This window comes from Artemia franciscana, chromosome 18 (assembly GCF_032884065.1).
Source record: "Artemia franciscana chromosome 18, ASM3288406v1, whole genome shotgun sequence".
NCBI classification, from domain to species: Eukaryota; Metazoa; Arthropoda; class Branchiopoda; order Anostraca; family Artemiidae; genus Artemia; species Artemia franciscana.
Genome location: NC_088880.1, coordinates 2,639,388 through 2,665,214, shown reverse-complemented (window position 1 = coordinate 2,665,214; position 25,827 = coordinate 2,639,388). Strand labels below are relative to the sequence as shown.

Below are 25,827 nucleotides of genomic sequence, written 5' to 3'. Positions count from 1 at the left end.
AATCCTATATAAATAGGACAGAGCCTATAATTTCAAACGAACCAACCTGTCCGAACCCTGGAATTGCACATAACTTTCCAAAATGTAAAAGGCCTATCACATTTATCAATCTGGCCAAAAGTCCACACTTTCCTCAAAACTACAGAGGTTAGATACCTGCTGCTTTAATCATAAAAATAAATTGAAAATAGGAGCAGAAGAAAAAAGGACACAAAACTGAAGTGTCCCTTCAGCAACACAATTCAATACAAAAATTATTTTATTTTAAAAATGAGAGCATTGACTGAGAGTAAAACTGAAAACAAAATCAACTTCTGACCTTCATTATAAAATTTTGCTAGTGCTTTTCTGACAGAATTAAAGAACATAACAAGTTTTCTCAGTTAGTAACTGTAATTGTTTCATTTACCCTCTGCCTTTCCAGTTATTTGAAACTAATATTTTGCTGTTTAAAGCAACTTTGTATTAATAAGTTCATTCATTCTTTAACCATTATAATAAAATTTGAAGTTTCTTACTCATGCGCAATGGTTTAGATTCTTGCAATAATAAGAAAAAGATTCGCAATTTAGTGTAAAGAGGAAATGATTGAGCAGGTAACAGCCTCCTGAGGTCTCAGTAATTTATGGTAGGTTCCAGTTTTAATGTTGCTCATTACTTTCATCTGGAAAGAACTTTTAGTTTAAATTTGATTGCTTGAAAAAGGCAATAGATTATAGATTAATTTTATTGGTACCACATAAACACCAATAGAGAAAAGAGGGGCTCCAGTTTTAATGTTGCTCATTACTTTCATCTGGAAAAAACTTTTTGTTTAACTTTGATTGCTTGAAAAAGGCAATAGATTATAGATGAATTTTATTGGTACCACATAAACACCAATAGAGAAAAGAGGGGCTCCAGTTTTAGTGTTGCTCATTACTTTCATCTGGAATTTTTTTTGTTTAAATTCCATTGCCTTGAAAAAGGCAATAGACTAATTTTATTGTTACCATATAAATAACAATAGAGAAAAGAGCTCAATGGGTCTGCAGAATGCAAAACTTAATGCACAAAACTAAGTAACAAAGATATTTGTAGACAAAAGTAAAACAAACAGCAAAAGGGGGAAACCAAATAAACAAGAGTAACAAATAAGTACGGTAACAATAGTAACAAATAAACGAAGTAACAAAGATATTTATTGACAAAAGTAAGACAAATAAAAAAAAATAACCAGCCAAAGGGGGAAACAAATAAATGAGAGTAACAAAAAGTGATAAATGAGTAACAAATAAAACTAAGTAACAAAGATATCTATTTACAAAAGTAAGAAATAAGAAAACAAGCAGCAAAAGGGGGAAACAAATAAACAAGAGTAATAAATAAGTAACAAGAATAACAAATAAAACTAAGTAACAAAGATATCCCTAGAAAAAGTACGACAAATAAAAAAATAGCAGCAAAAAGGGGAAACAAATAAACAAGAGTAATAAATAAGTAACAAGAATAACAAATAAAACTAAGTAACAAAGATATCCATAGAAAAAGTAAGACAAATAAAAAAAAACAGCAGCAAAAGGGGGAAACCAAATAAACAAGAGTAACAAATAAGTACGGTAACAATAGTAACAAATAAACTAAGTAACAAAGATATTTATTGACAAAAGTAAGACAAATAAAAAAAATAACCAGCAAAAGGGAGGAAACAAATAAATGAGAGTAACAAAAAGTAATAAATGAGTAACAAATAAAACTAAGTAACAAAGATATCTATTTACAAAAGTAAGACAAATAAAAAAACAAGCAGCAAAAGGGGGAAACAATTAAACAAGAGTAATAAATAAGTAACTGGAATAACAAATAAAACTAAGTAACAAAGATATCCATAGAAAAAGTAAGACAAATAAAATAAAACAGCAGCAAAAGGGGGAAACAAATAAACAAGAGTAATAAATAAGTAACAAGAATAACAAATAAAACTAAGTAACAAAGATATCCATAGAAAAAGTAAGACAAATAAAAAAAAACAGCAGCAAAAGGGGGAAACCAAATAAACAAGAGTAACGGTAACAATAGTAACAAATTAACTAAGTAACAAGGATATTTATTGACAAAAGTAAGACAAATAAAAAAAAATAACCAGCAAAAGGGGGGAAACAAATAAATGAGAGTAACAAAAAGTAATAAATGAGTAACAAATAAAACTAAGTAACAAAGATATCTATTTACAAAAGTAAGATAAATAAAAAAAACAAGCAGCAAAAGGGGGAAACAAATAAACAAGAGTAATAAATAAGTAACAAGAATAACAAATAAAACTAAGTAACAAAGATATCCCTAGAAAAAGTAAGACAAATAAAAAAAACAGCAGCAAAAGGGGGAAACAAATAAACAAGAGTAATAAATAAGTAACAAGAATAACAAATAAAACTAAGTAACAAAGATATCCATAGAAAAAGTAAGACAAATAAAAAAAAACAGCAGCAAAAGGGGGAAAACAAATAAACTAAGTAACAAAGATGTATTTAGACTTACGTAAGACAAATAAAAAAGACAATCAGCAAAAGAGGGGAAAACAAATAAACAAGAATAACAAATAAGTCAAAAGAGTAACAAATAAACTAAGTAATAAAGATATCTACAGACTAAATTAAGACAAATAAAAAAAAACAAGCAGCAAAAGGGGGGAAACAAATAAATAAGAACAGAAACCATCACAGTATGAGTATTAATCAATCCAAAATCAAAACTAAATTTTATCATTCGGAAATCCTCGTATTTCAACAAAGGATAACCTACAACCATTTCTTAGCTGATGAACAATTCGAGTTTTTTTGACTAGATTCAATTTATTAACAACTTAGATGCTCTGGAACCTGAACAACCCTTTTGTTTTCAATAGAAGAAGATAAGGCTACTTCAATCAAATATGGACAGAAGAAACAAAGTGCCCAGCAATAGACTAGTAATGGAAGTAATATTGACTCTTAAATGTCTATTCAAATGCACCCTCTTCTACTATTCTATCACACCTGGGTCAATTTAATAATCCGTGCCAAAAAGTACAACAGAAGAAAAAATAACAATGAATAAACGCATGTTCATAACAGGGACTTACGGGGGGGAGGCTTGGAGCCCTCTCACAAGCGGAATCCAAAGTTTTCTTGAATACCCAGCACTTTTTATTCAAATTATCACATGAATCTTTTTTATTATTGCCTCCCTCCTTTCCCCCTTTTTGAAAATAAAACCCAAGTCGAAAAAAATTTCTTTATGCTTGATCTAGGATTATCCGTCTCTTAGAAAAAATATTTATCTAGTTTCAAGCTTGTAAAACATGTTGAAATTCTTAGTTTAATTTTCATAAAGAATGCATCTCTTTTTGGCCTTCTTTTTCTTTAAGCGCACGCATTTTTTTATGCTGTCAACTGCTAGCTTGTAAATTTAAAATCACTGAATTTTATATATTTCGAATCAGCATAAAAATCAAATTATTTTGATGTATATATTATTTTATCAAAATTCCTTTTATTTAAAGAGTTCTTACTATTAGTGCTGCAGACTGTTACCACAATATGCTGAAAGAAATAATGATGATTCAATAAATTTCTTTCAGAGATAATGGATAGTCCTGGAAAAGAAATAATGGATGAAGACACAGATGAGGCAGTTTTAGAAATGCAAAGACGATTTTTTTCAGAAAGGAAGGATACAAGTGATGTCAAAATTAAGAAAAGTGTAAAATCACAAGCAGAAGCTGCTCAAATTTTAGAAGCACTAGAAAGCACTGCTCACACTGTTGATAAAGTTCTGAGAACTGAAAAAGATTTCGGTGTGTAAAACTTTTATTTTGTTGGTTATTTTTTTTTACTGAAGGTGTATGTGTATAACTGTTATTCAATTTTTGATCAAGATTGGTTGAACTTTTTGTTTGTTATTTTTTTTTTTTACTGAAGGTGTATGTATCCTTTTTATGGAATTGTCAAGCACAGGCAGTAATTTTGATGTATTTTTGCGACCTATGCGGGTGCCCTTCGGGCACCCGCAATTGAAAATTGAATCAAGCCTAATTGTATAAAGTGTTGCAGTCTTGGGTTGTAGAGTTGTCGTATATTTTTACGACAATTTTATACAATTTTTTATCAAGATTGGTTGAACTTTTTGTTTGCAGAGGGGGGGGGTATCTAAAAGAAATTTGCGTAGAAATATTCTCATTATGATGGTCTTCTCGTATTTTTACGCGGCGTATTCTATTTGAATATCTAGAGTATTTAGTTATGGAAGATTAGAAGCTAAGTCGTGAAAATCCCAAAAAATAGGCAAATTTGGTAAAATCTACTTAAATTGTGGAAGAACTTTTAAAAATAACTTTGTCTTGTATGACCTGAATATCCTGGATAAGGAGGCTCTTGCTATTTACTTTTACAAGAAAAAATACTTAGATTTCCTTATGAGAGTTAATATACCAAATACTATTGGGAACACCTGTCTTGATATAATGCTAGCTAATATGAGTATTTAATACAGTCCCCCCCCTTTGCTTTTCCCCATTGTGTGGAGGTTGCCATTTTCCCGTCTTTTAATCTCCCTTTTCAAACTTTAAGCATTGACTTTAAATCACCTACAGGGGCGGATCCAGGATTTATTTTTAGCAGGGGGCGTAAAATATTTTACTCCGATAAACTAGCGAACAAAGAAATGCCAGCAATTTAAAGGGAACCACAACGATTATACGCGTAGGTAGAATGTGGAAATCATCGTTAGTTTAACCTAAAATCTGCTGAGGGTTAAGGTTCTAATAAATCTGTTGAAATTAAAATGATGTAGAAATATTGATGCATAAAACAGTAAGTTGTAGAAACTATCCTGCTATAAAGAAATGAAAAGCTGTTCACCCTCTACGAAAAATATGATATTTAATATGGTAACATGATATTATCCCTAAATCTACCACTACATTTGGGGGGGGGGGCCTCACCTGGATCTGTCACTGATCACCTATGGCCTCTACCATCCTCTTCACAGCTCTGGCTTTCTTTATTTTGGCAAGTAACTGAATCCCGAATATTGGTCCGAAAATTACAATTTACAAAATTTTAAGGAAAAATTGGTGCTTTCCACAAAAAACTAGACGGTAAATGTTGAATTTCTTTCACTAAAACAAAATTCAAAAAGTTGCTCCAGTGATAAACCTTGCATTAATAAACCAATAAAACGCTCAATAGAAATAACTTAAACCTTTTCATAAAGATAAACTGGATGAAGCTAATTAAAATAAATACCAAAAGAGTAAATTCATAAATTTACTCAATCCCACTACAAAATTAAAGGAAAAAATTGTTTTAAAGTAGACAAATAATTCGTATTGAGAGGTTAAAAGGCTGTTTGCTAGGAGACATGACCAGCTTAGTTTAACCTTGCCTGGCTAAACCATGAAGGTTAGGTTAGCTTTCTAGTTTTCTACCCACTAAGTTTCTACCCAGAAACTGGGTAGGTTAAATTTTAGTTTAACCTTGCCACATACACCTCATGAAATCAATGCTAATAAGCTTAACAAGTTCCTTGCTTCCAGTGTTTTCATTTCAGTTGCCAACTGATGATAATTCCCCTTTCCTTCATCATTGGATATCATAAGGAGAATTGGAAAACTACGAAAAACAAGCACCTGCCCTTTGGATATCCTGTTTTCTCTTATCAGTGCTTTCAGTGGTTTCCTTTCAAAGATATTTTCTGTCCTTTTCAATCAGATTTCCGCTTCTGGGTAAATTCCACTGTTTAAGAAGCTCTGTTTCATACCCCCCTCCTCATAAAAGAGGATGACGGAAAACCTTGTTTTCCGTCATCCGTAATAAGGTGTTATCTCTTGTTTTAAAGGAATATATGAGTGAAAGCTAAATCTCTCACTAATATATTCTAGGAGCTGCATGAAAGATCCCTTGCAGATTGGCTGATGAAAAAAACTAACCTCTTGCGGGACCGAGGCAACAAGGGAACATCATGTCCATTTCATCTCCTTGTTACCTTATTAATCTTATCAACTCCATTACGAAAATCCTTGAAAAGCTGAATACTTTGCTAAATTTAATTTTCAGCGATCTCCAAAAAAATATTTAACCTTTTTAACCACAGTGTGCTAGTTTAGGAACTTGTCACTGAATTTAATTTTTAGTACCTCTTTTATGGTGAAATTGGTTGCTCCCTTCTTAAAAGATAAATCACAAGTAGCCAAATATTTGGATCTGTTTTCCCTCCCGCCCCTAGCCACAATGGAGTAGCCCAAGGTATTCTCCTAGGTCCCCTCATTTTCTTTACTGTGACCAACAGCCTCACCAAGGAATTTCCTAGTATATGAAAATTTGTTGATGACTTAACGGTTGCTGAAATGTGCTAGAGAGATTTAATACGCAACTCAGAGAGCATTCTCACCGACATTGCGCATAATGCCTTGCAATTAGACATAAGAGTAAACCCTTCTAAATTTGTCATAATAGGAATTTTTTCATGAAATCCAAGTCTTATATTCTTGTTTCTATCGCTCCTGAAATTTCTGTACCCTCCTTAAATTATTTGGCATCACCATTTTTTTCTAATTTAAAGTGTAAGTAACTGCAAAGTAAATGGGTTCATCTCCGTCCCTAAGCTTCTAAATAAATTCGTGGCCCTCCTTTTCATCCTCTGAAGATTTTGCTTCCTTTATCCGCTCTCATCTTGAATATGTTAGTCCAGTTTGGCACCCTTGAGAGAAAGATCTAGATCAGGAAAGTCCAGTTTGAGAGAAAGGTTGAGATGGCTAGGATTCGCTCTGCAGCTGAAGGATGACAAATTACCCAGATCGTCCTTGTTTGGCAACTGTTTAAGGCCAAACGAAAAGAAAGTTGCCAATAGGGTGGGAGGATTTCTTAAGGAAATATTTAAGGGAAATGAGAAACTCATGGGAGAGTTCAACGAGGGAGGCTTTGAATAGATTGGGATGGAGGAGGAGCGTGCGTAGTTTGGCACCCTGACCTCTCTTGGGAAGAGTCAGATAAAATTGAATTCATCCAATTATATATATATATATATATATATATATATATATATATATATATATATATATATATATACTAGCTGTTGGGGTGGCGCTTTGCGCCACCCCAACACCTAGTTGGTGGGGGCGCTTCGCGCCCCCCCAAGCCCCCCCGCGCGCGTAAGTCGTTACGCGCCATTGTAGTTGTGTCCCTATGTCCCACCTGTGAATATAGATAGATATATATATATATATATATATATATATATATATATATATATATATATATATATATATATATATATATATATATATATATATATATATATATATATATATATATATATATATATATATATATATATATATATATATATATATATATATATATATATATATATATATATATGTTTTTAACTACGTAAAACTTGCGAATATACAACATTCTTTGCTGTCCCATTGTCTGTGCATATAAATAGATTTTCAGGTTTACCGACTCTTGAACATGCAACATATAATGGTCCATGGGAAAACAATCCGTATTCAGATCTATACCTCATGATTCTAATGATTGCCCTTGAGCTTTGTTGATGGTGATTGCTAATCGACCATTCCCTGAGTCGCCATCGTCATTTATATATCCCCCTGTGCACCCCGGCGTCCCCTTTGTAGTTATGTCCCTGTGTCCCGGTCGTCATTTATATTCCCTGTGTCCCGGTCGTCATTTGTGTCCCGGTGTTCCAGTCTGTGATTTCTCTTTGAGTGTCCCGGGCGTCATTTATATTCCTTGTGTCCCGGTCGTCATTTATATCCCCCTGTGCCCCCTGGCGTCCCCATTGTAGTTGTGTCCCTGTGTCCCGGTCGTCATTTATATTCCCTGTGTCCCGGTCGTCATTTGTATCCCGGTGTCCCGGTCTGTATATACATTCGTTTTTTAGTTTTGTTTTTCTCCTTTATTTTTTTCCTTTTTTCTTTTTTTTCTTTTTTAGTTTATTTAGATTTTTAGATTTTTTAGTTTTTTTATTAGTTTTTAGTTTTTTTGTAGTTTTTACCATTTTTTTAGTTTTTTTAGTTTTTTTTTTTACTTATGTCCTGGTCGTCATTTATACTCCCTGTGTCCCGGTCGTCATTTGTGTCTCGGTGCTTTGTTGATTGCTAATTTATATTATATTTATATTTATATTTTTTATATTTATTAATATTTTTTTAGTTTTCTTTTTCTCTTATTTTTCAGTTTTTTCCTTTTTTTTAGTTTTTTCTTTTTTAGTTTTTAGTTTTTTTTTGTTTTTTACCTTTTTTTAGTTTTTTTAGTTTTTTTTAGTTTTTTAGCTTTTTTAGTTTTTTTATTAGTTTTTAGTTTTTTTTTTAGTTTTTGCCTTTTTTTAGTTTTTTCAGTTTTTTTTAGTTTTTAGTTTTTTACCTTTTTTTAGTTTTTTTTAGTTTTTTAGCTTTTTTAGTTTTTTTTCTTTTTAGTTTTTTTTGTAGTTTTTACCTTTTTTAGTTATTTTTCTTCTTTTGTATTAGTGTGAAATAATTCAGACGTCATATGCGGACAAACACGACGTCACTCGACAGACAGACAGACAGACATAACCCACAAACAACTTATTTTTATATATATTTATTCATATTTTTTTAGTTTTCTTTTTCTCTTTTATTTTTCAGTTTTTTCCTTTTTTTTAGTTTTTTTCTTTTTTAGTTTTTTTTGGTTTTTAACATCTTTTTGTTTTTTTTTTAGTTTTTTTAGTTTTTTAGCTTTTTTAGTTTCTTTATTAGTGTAGTTTATGGTAAAAACTACAAAAAAACTAAAAACTAATAAAAAAAACTAAAAAATCTAAAAATCTAAATAAACTAAAAAAGAAAAAAAAGAAAAAAGGAAAAAAATAAAGGAGAAAAACAAAACTAAAAAACGAATGTATATACAGACCGGGACACCGGGATACAAATGACGACCGGGACACAGGGAATATAAATGACGACCGGGACACAGGGACACAACTACAATGGGGACGCCGGGGGGCACAGGGGGATATAAATGACGACCGGAACACAAGGAATATAAATGACGCCCGGGACACTCAAAGAGAAATCACAGACTGGAACACCGGGACACAAATGACGACCGGGACACAGGGAATATAAATGACGACCGGGACACAGGGACATAACTACAAAGGGGACGCCGGGGTGCACAGGGGGATATATAAATGACGATGGCGACTCAGGGAATGGTCGATTAGCAATCACCATCAACAAAGCTCAAGGGCAATCATTAGAATCATGAGGTATAGATCTGAATACGGATTGTTTTCCCATGGACCATTATATGTTGCATGTTCAAGAGTCGGTAAACCTGACAATCTATTTATATGCACAGACAATGGGACAGCAAAGAATGTTGTATATTCGCAAGTTTTACGTAGTTAAAAACATATATATATATATATATATATATATATATATATATATATATATATATATATATATATATATATATATATATATATATATATATATATATATATATATCTATCTATATTCACAGGTGGGACAACGGGACACAACTACAATGGCGCGTAACTAATATGGCGCGTAATGACTTACGCGCGCGGGGAGGCTTGGGGGGCGCGAAGCGCCCCCACCAACTAGGTGTTGGGGTGGCGCGAAGCGCCACCCCAACAGCTAGTATATCTATATATATAAAAATAAGTTGTCTGTGTGTGGATCTGTGGATGGATCAGGTGACGTCATGTTTGTTCGCATATGACGTCTGAATTATTTCACACTAATACAAAAGAAGAAAAAAACTAAAAAAGGTAAAAACTACAAAAAAAACTAAAAAGAAAAAAAAACTAAAAAAGCTAAAAAACTAAAAAAAACTAAAAAAAGGTAAAAATCTAATAACTAAAAAAAAACTGAAAAAAAATAAAAAAAGGCAAAAACTACAAAAAAATAAAAACTAATAAAAAAACTAAAAAAGCTAAAAAACTTCTATATATATAAAAATAAGTTGTCTGTGTGTGGATCTGTGGATGGATCAGGTGACGTCATGTTTGTTCGCATATGACGTCTGAATTAGTTCACACTAATACAAAAGAAGAAAAAAACTAAAAAAGGTAAAAACTACAAAAAAAACTAAAAAGAAAAAAAAAACTAAAAAAGCTAAAAAACTAAAAAAAACTAAAAAAAGGTAAAAATCTAATAACTAAAAAAAAACTGAAAAAAAAATAAAAAAAGGCAAAAACTACAAAAAAAATAAAAACTAATAAAAAAACTAAAAAAGCTAAAAAACTAAAAAAACTAAAAAAAAAACTAAAAAAAGGTAAAAAACTAAAAAAAACTAAAAACTAAAAAAGAAAAAAACTAAAAAAAGGGAAAAAACTGAAAAACAAAAGAGAAAAAGAAAACTAAAAAAATATGAATAAATATATATAAAAATAAGTTGTTTGTGGGTTATGTCTGTCTGTCTGTCTGTCGAGTGACGTCGTGTTTGTCCGCATATGACGTCTGAATTATTTCACACTAATACAAAAGAAAAAAAAAACTAAAAAAGGTAAAAACTACAAAAAAACTAAAAAGAAAAAAAACTAAAAAAGCTAAAAAACTAAAAAAAACTAAAAAAAGGTAAAAAACTAAAAACTAAAAAAAACTGGAAAAACTAAAAAAGGCAAAAACTAAAAAAAAACTAAAAACTAATAAAAAAACTAAAAAAGCTAAAAAACTAAAAAAACTAAAAAAACTAAAAAAAGGTAAAAAACAAAAAAAAACTAAAAACTAAAAAAGAAAAAACTAAAAAAAAAGGAAAAAACTGAAAAATAAGAGAAAAAGAAAACTAAAAAAATATTAATAAATATAAAAAATATAAATATAAATATAATATAAATTAGCAATCAACAAAGCACCGAGACACAAATGACGACCGGGACACAGGGAGTATAAATGACGACCAGGACATAAGTAAAAAAAAACTAAAAAAACTAAAAAAATGGTAAAAACTACAAAAAAACTAAAAACTAATAAAAAAACTTAAAAAATCTAAAAATCTAAATAAACTAAAAAAGAAAAAAAAGAAAAAAGGAAAAAAATAAAGGAGAAAAACAAAACTAAAAAACGAATGTATATACAGACCGGGACACCGGGATACAAATGACGACCGGGACACAGGGAATATAAATGACGACCGGGACACAGGGACACAACTACAATGGGGACGCCGGGGGGCACAGGGGGATATAAATGACGACCGGGACACCGGGACACAAGGAATATAAATGACGCCCGGGACACTCAAAGAGAAATCACAGACTGGAACACCGGGACACAAATGACGACCGGGACACAGGGAATATAAATGACGACCGGGACACAGGGACATAACTACAAAGGGGACGCCGGGGTGCACAGGGGGATATATAAATGACGATGGCGACTCAGGGAATGGTCGATTAGCAATCACCATCAACAAAGCTCAAGGGCAATCATTAGAATCATGAGGTATAGATCAGAATACGGATTGTTTTCCCATGGACCATTATATGTTGCATGTTCAAGAGTCGGTAAACCTGACAATCTATTTATATGCACAGACAATGGGACAGCAAAGAATGTTGTATATTCGCAAGTTTTACGTAGTTAAAAACATATATATATATATATATATATATATATATATATATATATATATATATATATATATATATATATATATATATATATATATATATATATATATCTATATTCACAGGTGGGACATAGGGACACAACTACAATGGCGCGTAACTAATATGGCGCGTAACGACTTACGCGCGCGGGGGGGCTTGGGGGGGGGGCGCGAAGCGCCCCCACCAACTAGGTGTTGGGGTGGCGCAAAGCGCCACCCCAACAGCTAGTATATATATATATATATATATATATATATATATATATATATATATATATATATATATATATATATATATATATATATATATATATATATATATATATATATATATATATATATATATATATATATATATATATATATATATATATATATATATATATAGGTGTATAGGGTGGCGAAACCCTATATAGGCCAGTGTATTTTCCTGATGAGCCCTTGTGTTGGGTTGTTGCCTCTGAATTATTTGTCTTTATTATTTTTTCTATTGTTTGGTAAATGACGACTTATACTTATTGACGACATGACTGCCTGTCCATGGATTATTCTTTATGGTTGATTGTGTAGGGCTATGCTGTTTGACCTATGTGATTGTGTGGATGAGTAGGGTTAAGGCCTCATTCAAGTGCTGGTCTATATTAATCACTAATTTAGGAAAACAGTCTTCCTTTTCTCCTTCTGTCTCTCTTTTTTTTTTTTTTTTTTTTTTTTTTGTTTGTTTGTGCTGTTGCATTGGTGATTTCTCTTTTCATGATATATATATATATATATATATATATATATATATATATATATATATATATATATATATATATATATATATATATATATATATATATATATATATATATATATATATATATATATATATATATATATATATGTATATATATATGTATATATATATGGGGGCACATGCCCCCCCAAACGACGCCCCGGGTTTTCCCATTATTCATCTTTGTTTATTAATGTTTTAGAGACCCTTGAGAATGATGATTTCTGGCTAATAGGCACCATAAAAGAACGACCAGCTCCATTTGTTTTAGAGCCCAAAGCCGTGATAGAGAAACAACCAGCGTTTCCCGAGGCCTTTTCCCGTGATAAACTGGTAAATTTTTTAGTTTTTGTTTTTCTTTAGAATATTCTGGTCATTAGTTAAATTTATGCAAATTACTAGGAATATTTCCTTGTGAAATTTGATATTTATGCGTTCTCAACCTGTTTATATTATGCATTTATATTTTATAACCAACTAATAAAGTAGTCTTCCAGACGAGGATTCCTTTCTACTGGATACATTGACGACCACTCCTTGACCACTTACATTCTTCCACTTCCCATCATTTCAAAGTTAGGGCTTTTGCCACCCTCCAAGAGACTTTTGCTTTATCATCCTGGTCTTATGTGGGAGTCTAACCTTTCTCTTTCCCTCTTATGGACTACTTAGTAGAACTATTGTAAGCCTATGGTCTTTGTCAATTTCGAGGACAAGTCATTGGCATTGTAGTTCCGCTTTTATGATGCATGTTATGAATGGGAGTAATTTTCTTGTCCACTCCTTGAGTCTGAGGAATTCTCCTTCCAAAGAAAATTGACCGTCCGCAATCATAAAACATTAATTGTGGTGAACAAATTGCATGAAAGTGATTTCATGACAGAAAATACAGACCTCTTTTTGTTGAAACATATTATCTACAATCATTTTGATGCAACAAGTTACCCATCTTGACAATTATGGACGCGCAGACACACTGCTCCCTTTTTTTTAAATAGTGTTAGCTGAAAATAATACAGTCTTTTCACCCTTGCTATATTTTTCTGGGGAGCCACGCTAATCAAACTAAACGAGCAAAAATTCAACTAAAAAACAGTTTTATGTTGAAAGTTATGAGTGAAGATGAAACTTGTTGCTTGAACGTGATTGTAGATAATATGCTTCTGTAAAAAAGAGGTCTGTATATTCTGTCATCAGACTTTGATTTTGAGTAATCTTATCTCTTTCCCTTCGCACTCCCTATCCTGAAGTCTTGGTTCAACACTTTTGAGGATCTTTACCCATTTTGAAAATTATGAACGCGCAGACACACTGCTCCCTTTTTTTTAACAGTGTTAGCAGATACTGAAAACAATACAGTGTTTTCACCCTTACGATATTTTCCCGGGAAGCCACGCTAATCAAACCTTTGACAGAAGCTCAATTTTTCTCGACAGCAGTGACAGTGATGCATCTCTTGCGAAGTTCTGTGAGTTGGCAAATTATTTTTAAATGAAAAACATGATAAGCTGGAACAATCGTTTCCATGTCTGTATTTTAATTTCGATAAGACACAATTACATTGTACCAGTAGAAACTATTGGTGACAATTTGGTGTTTTTGTTTTGGTGGCACTTTTGAGGACTTTTGAGGATTTTTACCCATTTTGACAATTATGGAGGCGCAGACACACTGCTCCTTTTTCTGTATTTGAAAACTTATTAAATGTGGTGTTTTCAGTATTTGCTAGTATTTTCAAACTTAGTTCTTGTCGTTTCAGTTTTTCAGTTCCGTTGGACAACTGTTAGATTAAAATCAACATGAAACACGTTTCATTCATAAATTTGGTATTTTTTACTATCAGTAGACGTGGCTATTATGGATATGAGTGGTTTCTTGCATAATTATGGTATTCTGTAAACGCTTGACTAATTTGCATTAAAGACATCAAGATTATGTCATGATAAATATGCATTGTTAGGCATATCAAAGAAACACCTCGGAGGCTGTAGCAGATTGGTCATTGTTCATCATTATTGTTTTTTCTTCTTATTTTGTGTATTCAACGTCGTTTTGGTTTTTAGTGCTGATATGGTAAGTGACTTCTTCATTTGTCAGTTAGATTTGCCCAAAGTTTTTAGTGTTAAAGAGAAAAGCGACTTTATTTTTCGTTTCAAGCTCAGGTTAATTTTTTATATTGTGTGTAGGCTATAACAGCGAAAACACAAAAACAGACATCCTCTTCCCCCTCCCCCACCTCAGTATTCGTGGCTTGAAAATCAGCGAAAGAAAAAGATACACCAAGTCAAACAATAAAAAAGAAAAGAGCACTCTGATACCAAAAACAAAGAAGAAGAAGGAAGGGTGTCACAACCCTCTCACAACCACCTCCGGAATAAAATATGTAACAAGATTTATATAAGCAATTCAAGAATGAAAATAAAACTATTTTTCCAAAAATTAATATTCAAACATATAAAATAAGAAAAAAGAGCCGTGACAAATCTATACCAAAGCTATACAAAAATAAAATAATATTTTAAGAAATATATTACCAATCACCATTGATAGATTTGACTTAACCTTTAAAAATTTAACGTAGAGAACGTTTGGAGATGCCCTGGAATGATATTTATAGTGTAATAGTTCCAATGCTTATTGTCACGAGGAATATACGCTGTGTTGAAAATTGATGTCGGTATTGACTTTTCTACTCCGTAGGTTTTCTTCTAATGAAAAGCTGAATGTTCAAATTTCATGGACTAAGTTGCTTCGATTGGCAGTTTTTTTGTCCTGCTATTTTAGTGAATGTCCTCATTTTCGTAAATACCTATCAATCCTGTCGACACATGCTGTGTGTCGGTTTATCAAAAAAAAAAGAAAAAAAAGATGAATATTCGACGTTTTGTAGTCCGAAAATTTGTAAATGCACTTTCTTTGTTTTGAATGACCCTTTAAAAGACTTATTGACGACATGTTTATTGACTTATTGACTTATTGACGATTATTATTGACTATTATTGACTATAATTGACAATAAGTCAATAATAAAAATTGTTCAAATTTTCAGCTCAAAAAAAGCTGAATGTTCAAATTTCATGGACTAAGTTGCTTCGATTGGCAGTTTTTTTGTCCTGCTATTTTAGTGAATGTCATCATTTTCGTAAATACCTATCAATCCTGTCGACACATGCTGTGTGTCGGTTTATCAAAAAAAAAAAAGAAAAAAAAGATGAATATTCGACGTTTTGTAGTCCGAAAATTTGTAAATGCACTTTCTTTGTTTTGAATGACCCTTTAAAAGACTTATTGACGACATGTTTATTGACTTATTGACTTATTGACGATTATTATTGACTATTATTGACTATAATTGACAATAAGTCAATAATAAAAATTGTTCAAATTTTCAGCTAAAAAAAAGCTGAATGTTCAAATTTCATGGACTAAGTTGCTTCGATTGGCAGTTTTTTGTCTTGTTATTTTAGTAAATGTCATCATTTTTCGTAAATGCCTATCAATCCTGTCAACACATGCTATGTGTCGGTTTATCAAAAATGTTCAAATTTCATGGACTAAGTTGTTTCGATTGGCAGTTTTTTGTCTTGTTATTTTAGTAAATGTCATCATTTTTCGTAAATGCCTATCAATCCTGTCAACACATGCTATGTGCCGGTTTATCAAAAATGTTCAAATTTCATGGACTAAGTTGCTTCGATTGGCAGTTTTTTGTCTTGCTATTTTAGTAAATGTCATCATTTTCGTAAATACATATCAATACTGTCAACATATGATGTGTGCCAGTTTATATATATATATATCTATATATATAAAAATAAGTTGTCTGTCTGTGTGTCTGTCTGTCAGGTGACGTCATGTTTCTGTGTCGACTGACGTCATGAAGTTAGTTGTCGTCATTTTTGCTATGACGGTGACGTCATTAAAGATATTTAAGACATATATGTTCACGTAGAAATCTATTAATGTTTAAGTTTAAAATGACTGATGAACTTACAATGGCAAAAGCTGATGAAGATGCTCAAAGAGTCTATGCCAAAAAACTTGCTGCTGATAGAGAAAGTCAGAAAAGAAAGCGTGCCGAGGAATCAAAAGAACAGCAAGGAAACAGGCTTGAGGCTAAAGAACGCAAAACCACGCAGTTAGATGAAGATCCACCTGGATAGCGAGAGTCAAAACATATCAAAACTGAAAATGATAGCGATGATGATTGGGTTTGGGATTTTGACTTGGATAAGGTCATCAATGCCTACCAGATTTTAGTTAAAAAAACAAAGGTTCGGCGATATGTATTTCATAGTGAAGCTGAAAAATAAAGAAGAAAAAGAAAACTGAAAAAAGAAAAAATGTAAAAAACTAAAAAATACTAAAAAGAAAAAAACACTCAAAGAGAAATTACAGACCGGGACACAAATGACGACCGGGACAGAGGGAATATAAATAACGACCGTGACACTCAAAGAGAAATTACAGACTGGGATACCGGGACACAAATGACGACCGGGACACAGGGAATATAAATGACGACCAGGACACAGGTATTTAAGAATATCGTTCAAAGACAAATTTTTAATTGTAAGAAGACCGTTGAAAGAGAAATTTCTAATTGTAAAATGACTGAAGAACCTACAATGGCAACACCCGAGGAAGCTGCTCAAAACGAATGTATTCAAGCCGAAGTAGCTGAGTTGGTAAAGCGTTATGTTTCAGGTTCTAGGTCCGAGAGGCTACAGGTTTGAACCTTTGCTTTAGCATTAATACAAAAGAAGAAAAAAACTAAAAAAGGTAAAAACTACAAAAAAACTAATATGGCGCGTAACGACTTACGCGCGCGGGGGGGCTTGGGGGGGCGCGAAGCACCCCACCAACTAGGTGTTGGGGTGGCGCGAAGCGCCACCCCAACAGCTAGTATATATATATATATATATATATATATATATATATATATATATATATATATATATATATATATAAAGAAAAAAAAAGATGTGTATTCGACGTTATGTAGTCCGGAAATTTGTAAATGCACCTTCTTTGTTTTGAATAACCCTTCAAAAAACTTCGCTTCATTTTTGCTTGCTTTTATTATATTTGGGTAAAGTTAATAGTATATATTTATAGACAATGCATTTATTGTTTATTTTAAGCGATTTGTGCAGTGGCACACTTATTTAGGTCATTGTTATTATATTCATTCGAAATGAATAGTAATCATCAAAAATGTACAGGAATAGTAATGAAAGCTTGAGAAGCCGCGTTTTCAATTAGTTTTGTCCTTTCAGATTGAGCAGAAAAGTGGAAAGAAAAAGGAAAGCTTGTTTGCACTTAACATGAAAAAGAAACGGGGCATTGTCGAGGACTCTGAACCAATGGAAGTTGAAGAAGTTAAAATTGAGGGTACGTAGAAATCTTAATTATTTATATTTTCAATATTTGAATTTTTGAACTATGTTCGGAAGCAAAAGAATTTTCTGTTTCATTAGTTGTAAAAAATTGGGCAATAAAAAGGGTTTAATTGTAAATCAAATTAGAGAGAACTTAAGGTTGCCGTTTCTGAATTAATGAGATCGTAGTTGGCCCCAGAGCCATATCTAGTATTTTTGTTGGGGGGGGGGTAGGTGGTGCAAAATAACTAGACAAAACACCTCAAAAACTCGTTTATATGCATTTTTTGTACGTTTTACGATTCGAACAAGCATTCGGGGAGGGGGGGGGGAGGTTCAAATCCCCTTATTTTTGGAACATGCTGTTGACTGTACAATACAGATGTCGCTATCAGTTGAGGGTTAGGCACTGGATTGGAATTTGAAAGGATCGTTTCATCGTCCCCTTTGTTTTACAGATACCTCTACATTAAGCTATTCTAACGCTTCGCGGACATTGCTGGAATCTCTAATCTAATAATATGCTTATTTCTACTCGAACTGGCTTCAAAAAGATAATTTATTAGGGAATAACCAAACCTATTGATTCATTATTTATCGTAGCAGTGTTTTCACGCCACCGCAGCTTTCCACCTCCTTTTAATTCAGGTAGGTCAGTATAGACATAGATATTGACTTAGACATAGACATATGAACAGACATAGACATAGAAATAGACATACACAGATATGGACAAAAACATAGATATAAACATAGACATAGATATAGACATAGACAAACCTAACCTGTCTATTCTGAACCAATTAATCCTCTTGATGATGAAGGTTTTCTGGGTGGCAGAAAACTGCGGTGGCGTTAAAACACCCACTCCATTTTTATGGGTATAGGTTAAATTCTGACAGAAGACTGTACATTATTTAAAGAAAAAAAAAGTAAGGAAAGAAGAAGAGCATTCTAAGAAAAATTCTAAATTCTAAGATCTAAGAAAAAAGATCAATAGTAAAACTTGCATAAACAGAAGTATTTGTATTTTTATGCGCAATTGTTTTAGCCAGTTTGAAAACCGTGTTTTCAACTCTCTTACAGTATTCAAAAATTGATTAAGAATTATCAATAACATTATTTAACAGTAGTAACAGTAACAGTAACAAATTCTCAATAAAAATAATAATCGACAATAATTGAGAATAACAATTAATAATAATTCTAAGATCTTTCAACAATCACTCTCTATTAAAATATTCTCTATACAATATTCAAACTCTATTAACAATTATTCGTAACAATTCGTAACAGTAGTAAAAATAAAATTTAATTCAATTACAAAATCTCAAAAACAATCGACAATAATTAAGAATATCAATTAATAATAGTAGTAGTAGTAGTATCAATAACAGTTCTTAACAGTAGTAACAATAACAATTCAACTCAATAACAATAACAAATCTCAATAACAATAATAGTCGACGATAATTGAGAATAACAATTAATAATAAATCTAAGATCTTTTAACAATTAGTCTCTGTTACGATATTCTCTTTATCCGAAATGCAAAAACTCCATTAACAATCATCAATAACATTTTTCAACAGTAGTAATAATACCAATTCATTTCAGTAAGAATGACAAAATCTCAGCGACAATAAGAATCGACAATAATCGAGATCTTTTAACAATTACTCTCTATTACAATATCCTCTCAATATGATATTCAAACACTTCATTAACAATTATAAATTACAGTTCTTAACAGTAGTAACAATAACAATTCAGCTCAATAACAATAACAAATCTCAATAACAATAACATTCGACAATAATTGAGAATAACAATCATTAATAACTCTAAGATCTTTTAAAAATTGCTCTCTATTACAGTATTCTCTTTATACAATATGCAAAAACTCCATTAACAATTATCAATAATGTTTTTCACCAGTAGTAGTTATAGCAATTCTAATCAGTAAGAATGACAAAATCTCAATAACAGTAACAATCGACAATAATTGAGAATAACAGTCAATAATAACTCTAAATTAACTCTTTTAACAATTACTCTCTATTACGATACCTCTCTGTTATAATATTTAACTTATTTGTAGGTTTGCTCCCATCTACATTCATCTCAAGCTCTGGGATTTTCACATCCAAAGAAGCTGAAGAAATATCGCAAAAAAATGCAGAGAAATTATCAGCAATGACACAAGCGGAAATACTAGAGGAGCAGGAAAAGTTGCTCTCTCAACTAGACCCAAAAGTAGTCGATTTCTTGAAGAAAGGAAGACAGCCATCTGCTGGAAAGAAGCGAAATACAGAAGAAGAAGATAAGAAAAGTGTGAAATTTTCTAAGTTTGATGATATAAAAGAAATATCGGAAGAAGATTTACCTATACGTCCTTCGGAATCATGGGTGAATATGGACAAAGTGGAGTTGGATAAATTGCAATGGATGACACAGCTACCCCCTCCAAGACCTCTTGATCCTAATACTGGTCATTCAGCACGGTTTAATTTCAAAGGTAAGTAATTCTAATTGTATTTGCTTAATAAAATCTTCAAATAGTTGCGAAATCTTCTTTTGCAAGGAATGTTAAAAAATAGTATTCTTTCACATTAAAACACTTTATAAGTTAACGATACTTGGCAGATGATTTAAGGATTACTCCAGATTACTAACTTAAGTCGTAGTAGCTGATTTGTTAGCACGCTAGACTTAAAATCCTGTTTCCTAGACTGGGGTTCGAATCCTGGTGTCATTGGTTATTTGGTTTGGAACAGAGGTCAGTAGCGTGACTGTAAGCTCAGCCAGAGTCAACCAAGGTCTGAATGGGTACCTGGAGAGATCTGAGGGAAGGTAAATAGGAAGGGTGTGGGAAATCATAGGGTGGCTGGCCTCCAGCTCCCCATTGCACTTCTTAGCTGAAGGGTCAGGGAACGGAGATAAGCATCGCCGGTCGGAACTGTAAAGTCCAAAGCCGTATTCTTTATTTTTATCTTTACAATATAAAAACGACGGAGACAATTTTTTATTCAATTTTTGAAATCCCACTTCCTCTCTTCCTACTTCCACTTTTAACTTCCTCTCCTCTTTGTCGTCCTTATTTCACTTCTTTCTTTATTTATCATCTTCACTTACAAAAGCACAAATTTAAAACTTAACCATACAAATAAAATACTTGAAATTGCTTAGTTAAAACTAGACGAATTTAATTATGGTGTTTAGTAATATGTTAAATCACTCCAGTCCAGCATCTGCCTTGCCGCTTTGCAGGATACTGTTTCGCTCATAGGTCAACCCTTCCACCATAAATTCAAGAAGAAAATGCTCCGAAATATTTTGGATACAAAATGATTTTTATCATTAATTTTATATATATACATTTTGAAGAATGTGCACAAATTCGAGCTTTTAAACAAAAGTTCAATGAATTAATAAGACCAAAATTACGGTAATAAAAAAGGTAAAATTACCTATAAACTGGGCTTTGAAAAATAACATTTTAAGTTCAAAAGTTCTGGAAGACAGTCGCTTAATAGGAAACCCATAACAAGTAACTTAAATATAGACTTTGGAGTTAAAAAGACGTTAGCGAAAAACCTGATTCTGCATCAAATGCTACTGAACTATATGTTAAAACTTTTAGTGAAAGAATAGCAATAGCCACAAAGCCAGATGTGGTAAAACCACATCTGGCATTAAAAGATGTAGAGATTGACCCATCTGTAACCGGATCACTAAGAAAATGAAGTTTTTATTTACTAAGGGGCTACCTCTAATCTAAGGTCTATTTCCTTAAACAAAATGTAAACAATATGACATGATTTAACTCACAATGGTTGAAAATGACACCTTGTTTGAACAACCAGACGAAATGTTTGTCTAACAGCCCGGCCAATCAAATATGACAAGACATATCCAAACAGCTAAAGCAAAGGACATTGAAAAAGTGTTTAAGGTAATGTTTAACGAAAACGAAGGAAAATAGATATGTGATTAATTCAATTTTTTCTACTGATTTGACATCTCATAATTTAATACTAAAGAATAACGCGATGAATAAGCCAATGCGTTATTACATAACCAAATATACAAGCCTACGGCGTGCCGAGTGCCCGGGCACAGGCGAAACCCAGGCTTCCGGCTATATATTATGTTATCTACTCGACCAGTTTCACTTCAGAGCTTTCTTGACGAGTTGAAGAAGGTCGAGGCGAGTTTTTCGAGTTAAGAAATACGATTTTTGACTTTTCAGGGTTAAAATCAAGACCTATTTTAGCGCACCCTTGGCTTAACATTTCAAAAATATTGGAAATCCTCTTTAAGGTCCGGCTGATATTCAGAATACATTTAGAATCACCATAAACAGCTGATTCTTTTGATTCATAATTAATAGGAAAAACAAGTTTTTTTTCAACTTAAAGTAAGGAGCAGCATTAAAACTTAAAGCGAACATAAATTATTCTGTATATTAGGGGGGCTGCCCCTTCATCAACTCTCGTTCTTTACGATTAAGTCTTAAAATTCTTTAAAAATATTTCTCATTCAAATTCAACGGTCCCTGTATTTGAGCAGTCTTTCATAAAGAATTGTGACAAAAGGTCAAACTTTAACGTAAAGGGCAAGGGTTGAGGAAGGAGCAGCCCCCCTAATATACGGAATAAGCTCTTTTCGTTTTAAGTTTTAATGCTGTTCTTTACTTTTAGTTGAAAAACTTTTTTATTCAATTCCCGACCTCTTCTATAATCATACCAGGAAATCTCCTTAACCCTCCAGTGTAAAATTTATCCCGAAAAATTCCCCTCGGAACTTTTACCCACAAAAGAATTTCTCCCCATGGAAAATCCCCTTTGCAGACATTCCCCCTTCGCAGAAATTCGCCCCCCCCCTCTAAAAATTGCATGTTTTCCCAATAATAGATGCTAAATGTAAACGATGGGCAAATTGCAGAATTTACTGCCCTTTCCCTAGGGGATGTAACCGTGTTAGGGGTCATGTCATCCCCAAGGCATAACTATTGGGCCTTTTAACTATGCAGAACCAGATGGCTTTCTCAAAATTTTGATTAGATGTCTCTGGGTAAAAAGGGGGCCTGGGTGAGGGGGAGGGACTAGTTTCCCTCCTATCTTTTTGGTCATTTGGAAAAGGAACTATAACTTTTGATTTTTGTTCGAATGAACCCTCTCCCAATTTTCTAGGACAATTGGCTCGGTACAATAGCTCCTGAAAAAACAAAAACAAAAAAAGAACAAACATGAATCTGTGATCTGTCTTTTGGCAAAAACCAAAATTCCATATCATTGTAGATAGGAGTTTGAAACATCTACAACAATGTTCTCTGATAACGCCAAGTCTGATGGTGTCATTTTCATTAAGATCAATTGTCTTTTTGGGGATGTTACCTCCCCTTTTCAAAAACCTGGCAAATTTTTCTCAGGCTCGCAGCTTTTGATGGATAACATTAATGAATTTTATATGGTCGCATAAAAAGTCTATTGGTGTATAAAAAAAGGCCAACAAGCATAAAATAACAAATTGGATTTATCAGTTATTTCCAAAATTCAGTTTTTTTTTAGAGATTTGATTACTAATAGGTCCGCACACACGAGCTGTTAGATACTGTTGCCAAGTTATTATTTGCTAGATCTGTTCTATTTGCACTAGATATACTATTTGTTATATGAATGAATGAATGAATGAACTTTATTACTGGTAAAAGTATAAAAAACACAAAGCACGGAGTATTATAAATAAACAAAACAATAAACAGCGAGAAAAAAAAAACAATTCAAACTAACAAAAGACAACATGGACAAATCAACCAGTATTTGTTATATTACGATTAGTATACTTTACTATTAGTAATCCAATTTTATTAATGGATACTTGAACATCGGAATATAAACATCATTCCATATCATGGTAGTTTACGTTTTCTTTCAATCTGGTAATTCCAGATTGTGCTTTCCCAGATTGTCTGGGATCTGGTTTCCAGATCCGGTTTACCAGATTGTCTGTGAAAAATATTTTCAAATTCTTTTGAACTGTTTTTAGGAGAGCTCGTTGCACCAGATATGGAAGTGCCAGTAACTAAAGGCTTGCATCACCACGGTGAAGAGCCAGAAAGAGCGGGCTATAGTATCGAAGAACTGTTTACGCTAATTCGAAGTACGTCCTGGCGACAGAAAGTCTTGGCTATGGATACGCTTGCTGCTATTCTTAGAAAAGTATTTTGTTTTCTTCGATCTCTTCCTTTCTATGATAAACGAAAGAAAAGAAAAAGTCTATTATGGCTTTATCTTACTTTTATGGACTTCAATTGTTTTTGAGTTTATGGTTTTTAGCTTCTCATTTTTGTTCTTATCCTTTCTGCTCTACTGGGCTTCTTGCAGCTTATCTTTCAGTTTCTTTTATGTTTAAGTCGGTGACGTAGACAATGTGAAGTAGGTGAAATATTTAAGCTTTTTTTTACTACCAAGGTTTTACTGTAAGTATACTTGGTTTATTTATTTGCTTAGTATTTTATTTTTTTGTTTGTTTCATTTTGCAACCTCCTTGTGTTGTTTTGTATCTAGTAACAAATGGACACGTCAGATCGGTTTAGTCTGCGTTTTTTATTTTTTTTTTTTTTATCTATCATTGTTTGTGATAACGTGACTCTATTTTTAGCAATGTTGCTTTTATAATTTGGAGTGTTGATGTTATTCAGCCAATCAATAGCTAATCCAAAATATATCAGGTGACTAGGTGAGAACTAATAGGTGACAATAGAGGGGGCATACGAAAAGTTTCCCTGGGCGCTGGAATTGAGGTCTGTCTTCCGATTTTTCTGTACTAACAAGAGAACATTCGTTCTTACATAAAAACAAACAACTGTAACTCATTGTGGAGATTGCAGGCAATCAAAATATTCTATCAAAAGGTGATTACTTTTATGCATAGTTTGGTAACTAAACTGTTTTGTTATCTGGCTCAACATCAAGTTGGAAGCTTTAGAGAAAGCTTTCTCTGGTTTGAAGGAGGGGATTTACAATTTAGGTGAAATGGGCAAGCTTTTTTTATCCGATACTCGCAAAATACTATTCGCTACCGGTTACGAAAAATCGATTTTCCTTGTTACTCAAGATAGGGGACTGTAATTTCCTTATGTGAGACTTTTGACCGTGGTGATTCTAGTGATGCAGTTTTCATTTCGTAAGTCCCTTATGTGACTCTTATGTGAGACTTTTGACCACGGTGATTCCAGTGATGCAGTTTTCATTTCGTAATTCTTTTATGTAATTCCCTTATGTGAAACTTTTCACTATGGCGATTCTAGTGATGCAATTTTCCTTTCATAATTCTCATATGTGCGACTCTCGACTAAGGTGATTCCTATGGTAAATGAATTTTTCCCCGAAATTAAGGCTCTAAACAAACTTCTTCAAACTATAGATTGTTTTTGCAGGCAGAAAATCCCAGGATGCCCATTCTCCCAATTTTTTTTTACATGTTCTGATTCTCACTATCGCTTGTAATTCTCGCTGCTGCTTATCTTGTAACCGCATATTTCTTTGTTGTTTCTGTGGCATATCTTTTAATCGAATATTTCTTTGTTCTTCACTTTCATTGTTGATTCGTTCTGCTCCTCGTTATCGCAAGTCTTGTAACCGCCAAGTTCTGTCAAAACTTGTAAGTGCCAAATTCCTAAAAAAAACCTTTGAGAATTTTGTTCTACCCCTTTTAAGTCTTCTAAGAGGACACGTCTCATTCAGTACCTTTGTAAAGATTACAACAAAAATATCATACTTCAAGAAATGGAGTAAAATCTGCATCACCTATTTCCTTCTCAGTTTTTTTTTAAATAATCATTTCTTAATTCATGAAAAATGTTTTATTTATTTGACCAACCTTATCTATAATCCTGTAATATTTTTAATTTTGCTAAGAGGAAAAAGATGGTCTGATCTATCCGTAAGTAAAACATCTGCACATGAACTTCTAAGCAGCTTTCCATCAGCAAATGTATTATCGATCAGCGTCG

The 25,827-nt window shown here is 32.5% G+C and overlaps 1 protein-coding gene across 2 annotated transcripts in view; it reads left to right on the top strand.

Moving 5' to 3' along the window:
• The window catches only part of LOC136038500 (RNA polymerase II-associated protein 1-like), a 138,704-nt gene that overhangs the window by 16,875 nt on the left and 96,002 nt on the right, over nucleotides 1-25,827 (top strand). For both annotated transcript variants that reach the window (XM_065721583.1, XM_065721584.1), the window contains exons 2-6: nucleotides 3,599-3,814; nucleotides 12,629-12,759; nucleotides 17,706-17,820; nucleotides 19,909-20,325; nucleotides 23,859-24,031. In XM_065721583.1, coding sequence (XP_065577655.1) covers nucleotides 3,604-3,814; nucleotides 12,629-12,759; nucleotides 17,706-17,820; nucleotides 19,909-20,325; nucleotides 23,859-24,031 — 1,047 coding nt within the window. In that variant the 5' untranslated portion in view covers nucleotides 3,599-3,603. The remainder of the gene's footprint in view (nucleotides 1-3,598; nucleotides 3,815-12,628; nucleotides 12,760-17,705; nucleotides 17,821-19,908; nucleotides 20,326-23,858; nucleotides 24,032-25,827) is intronic.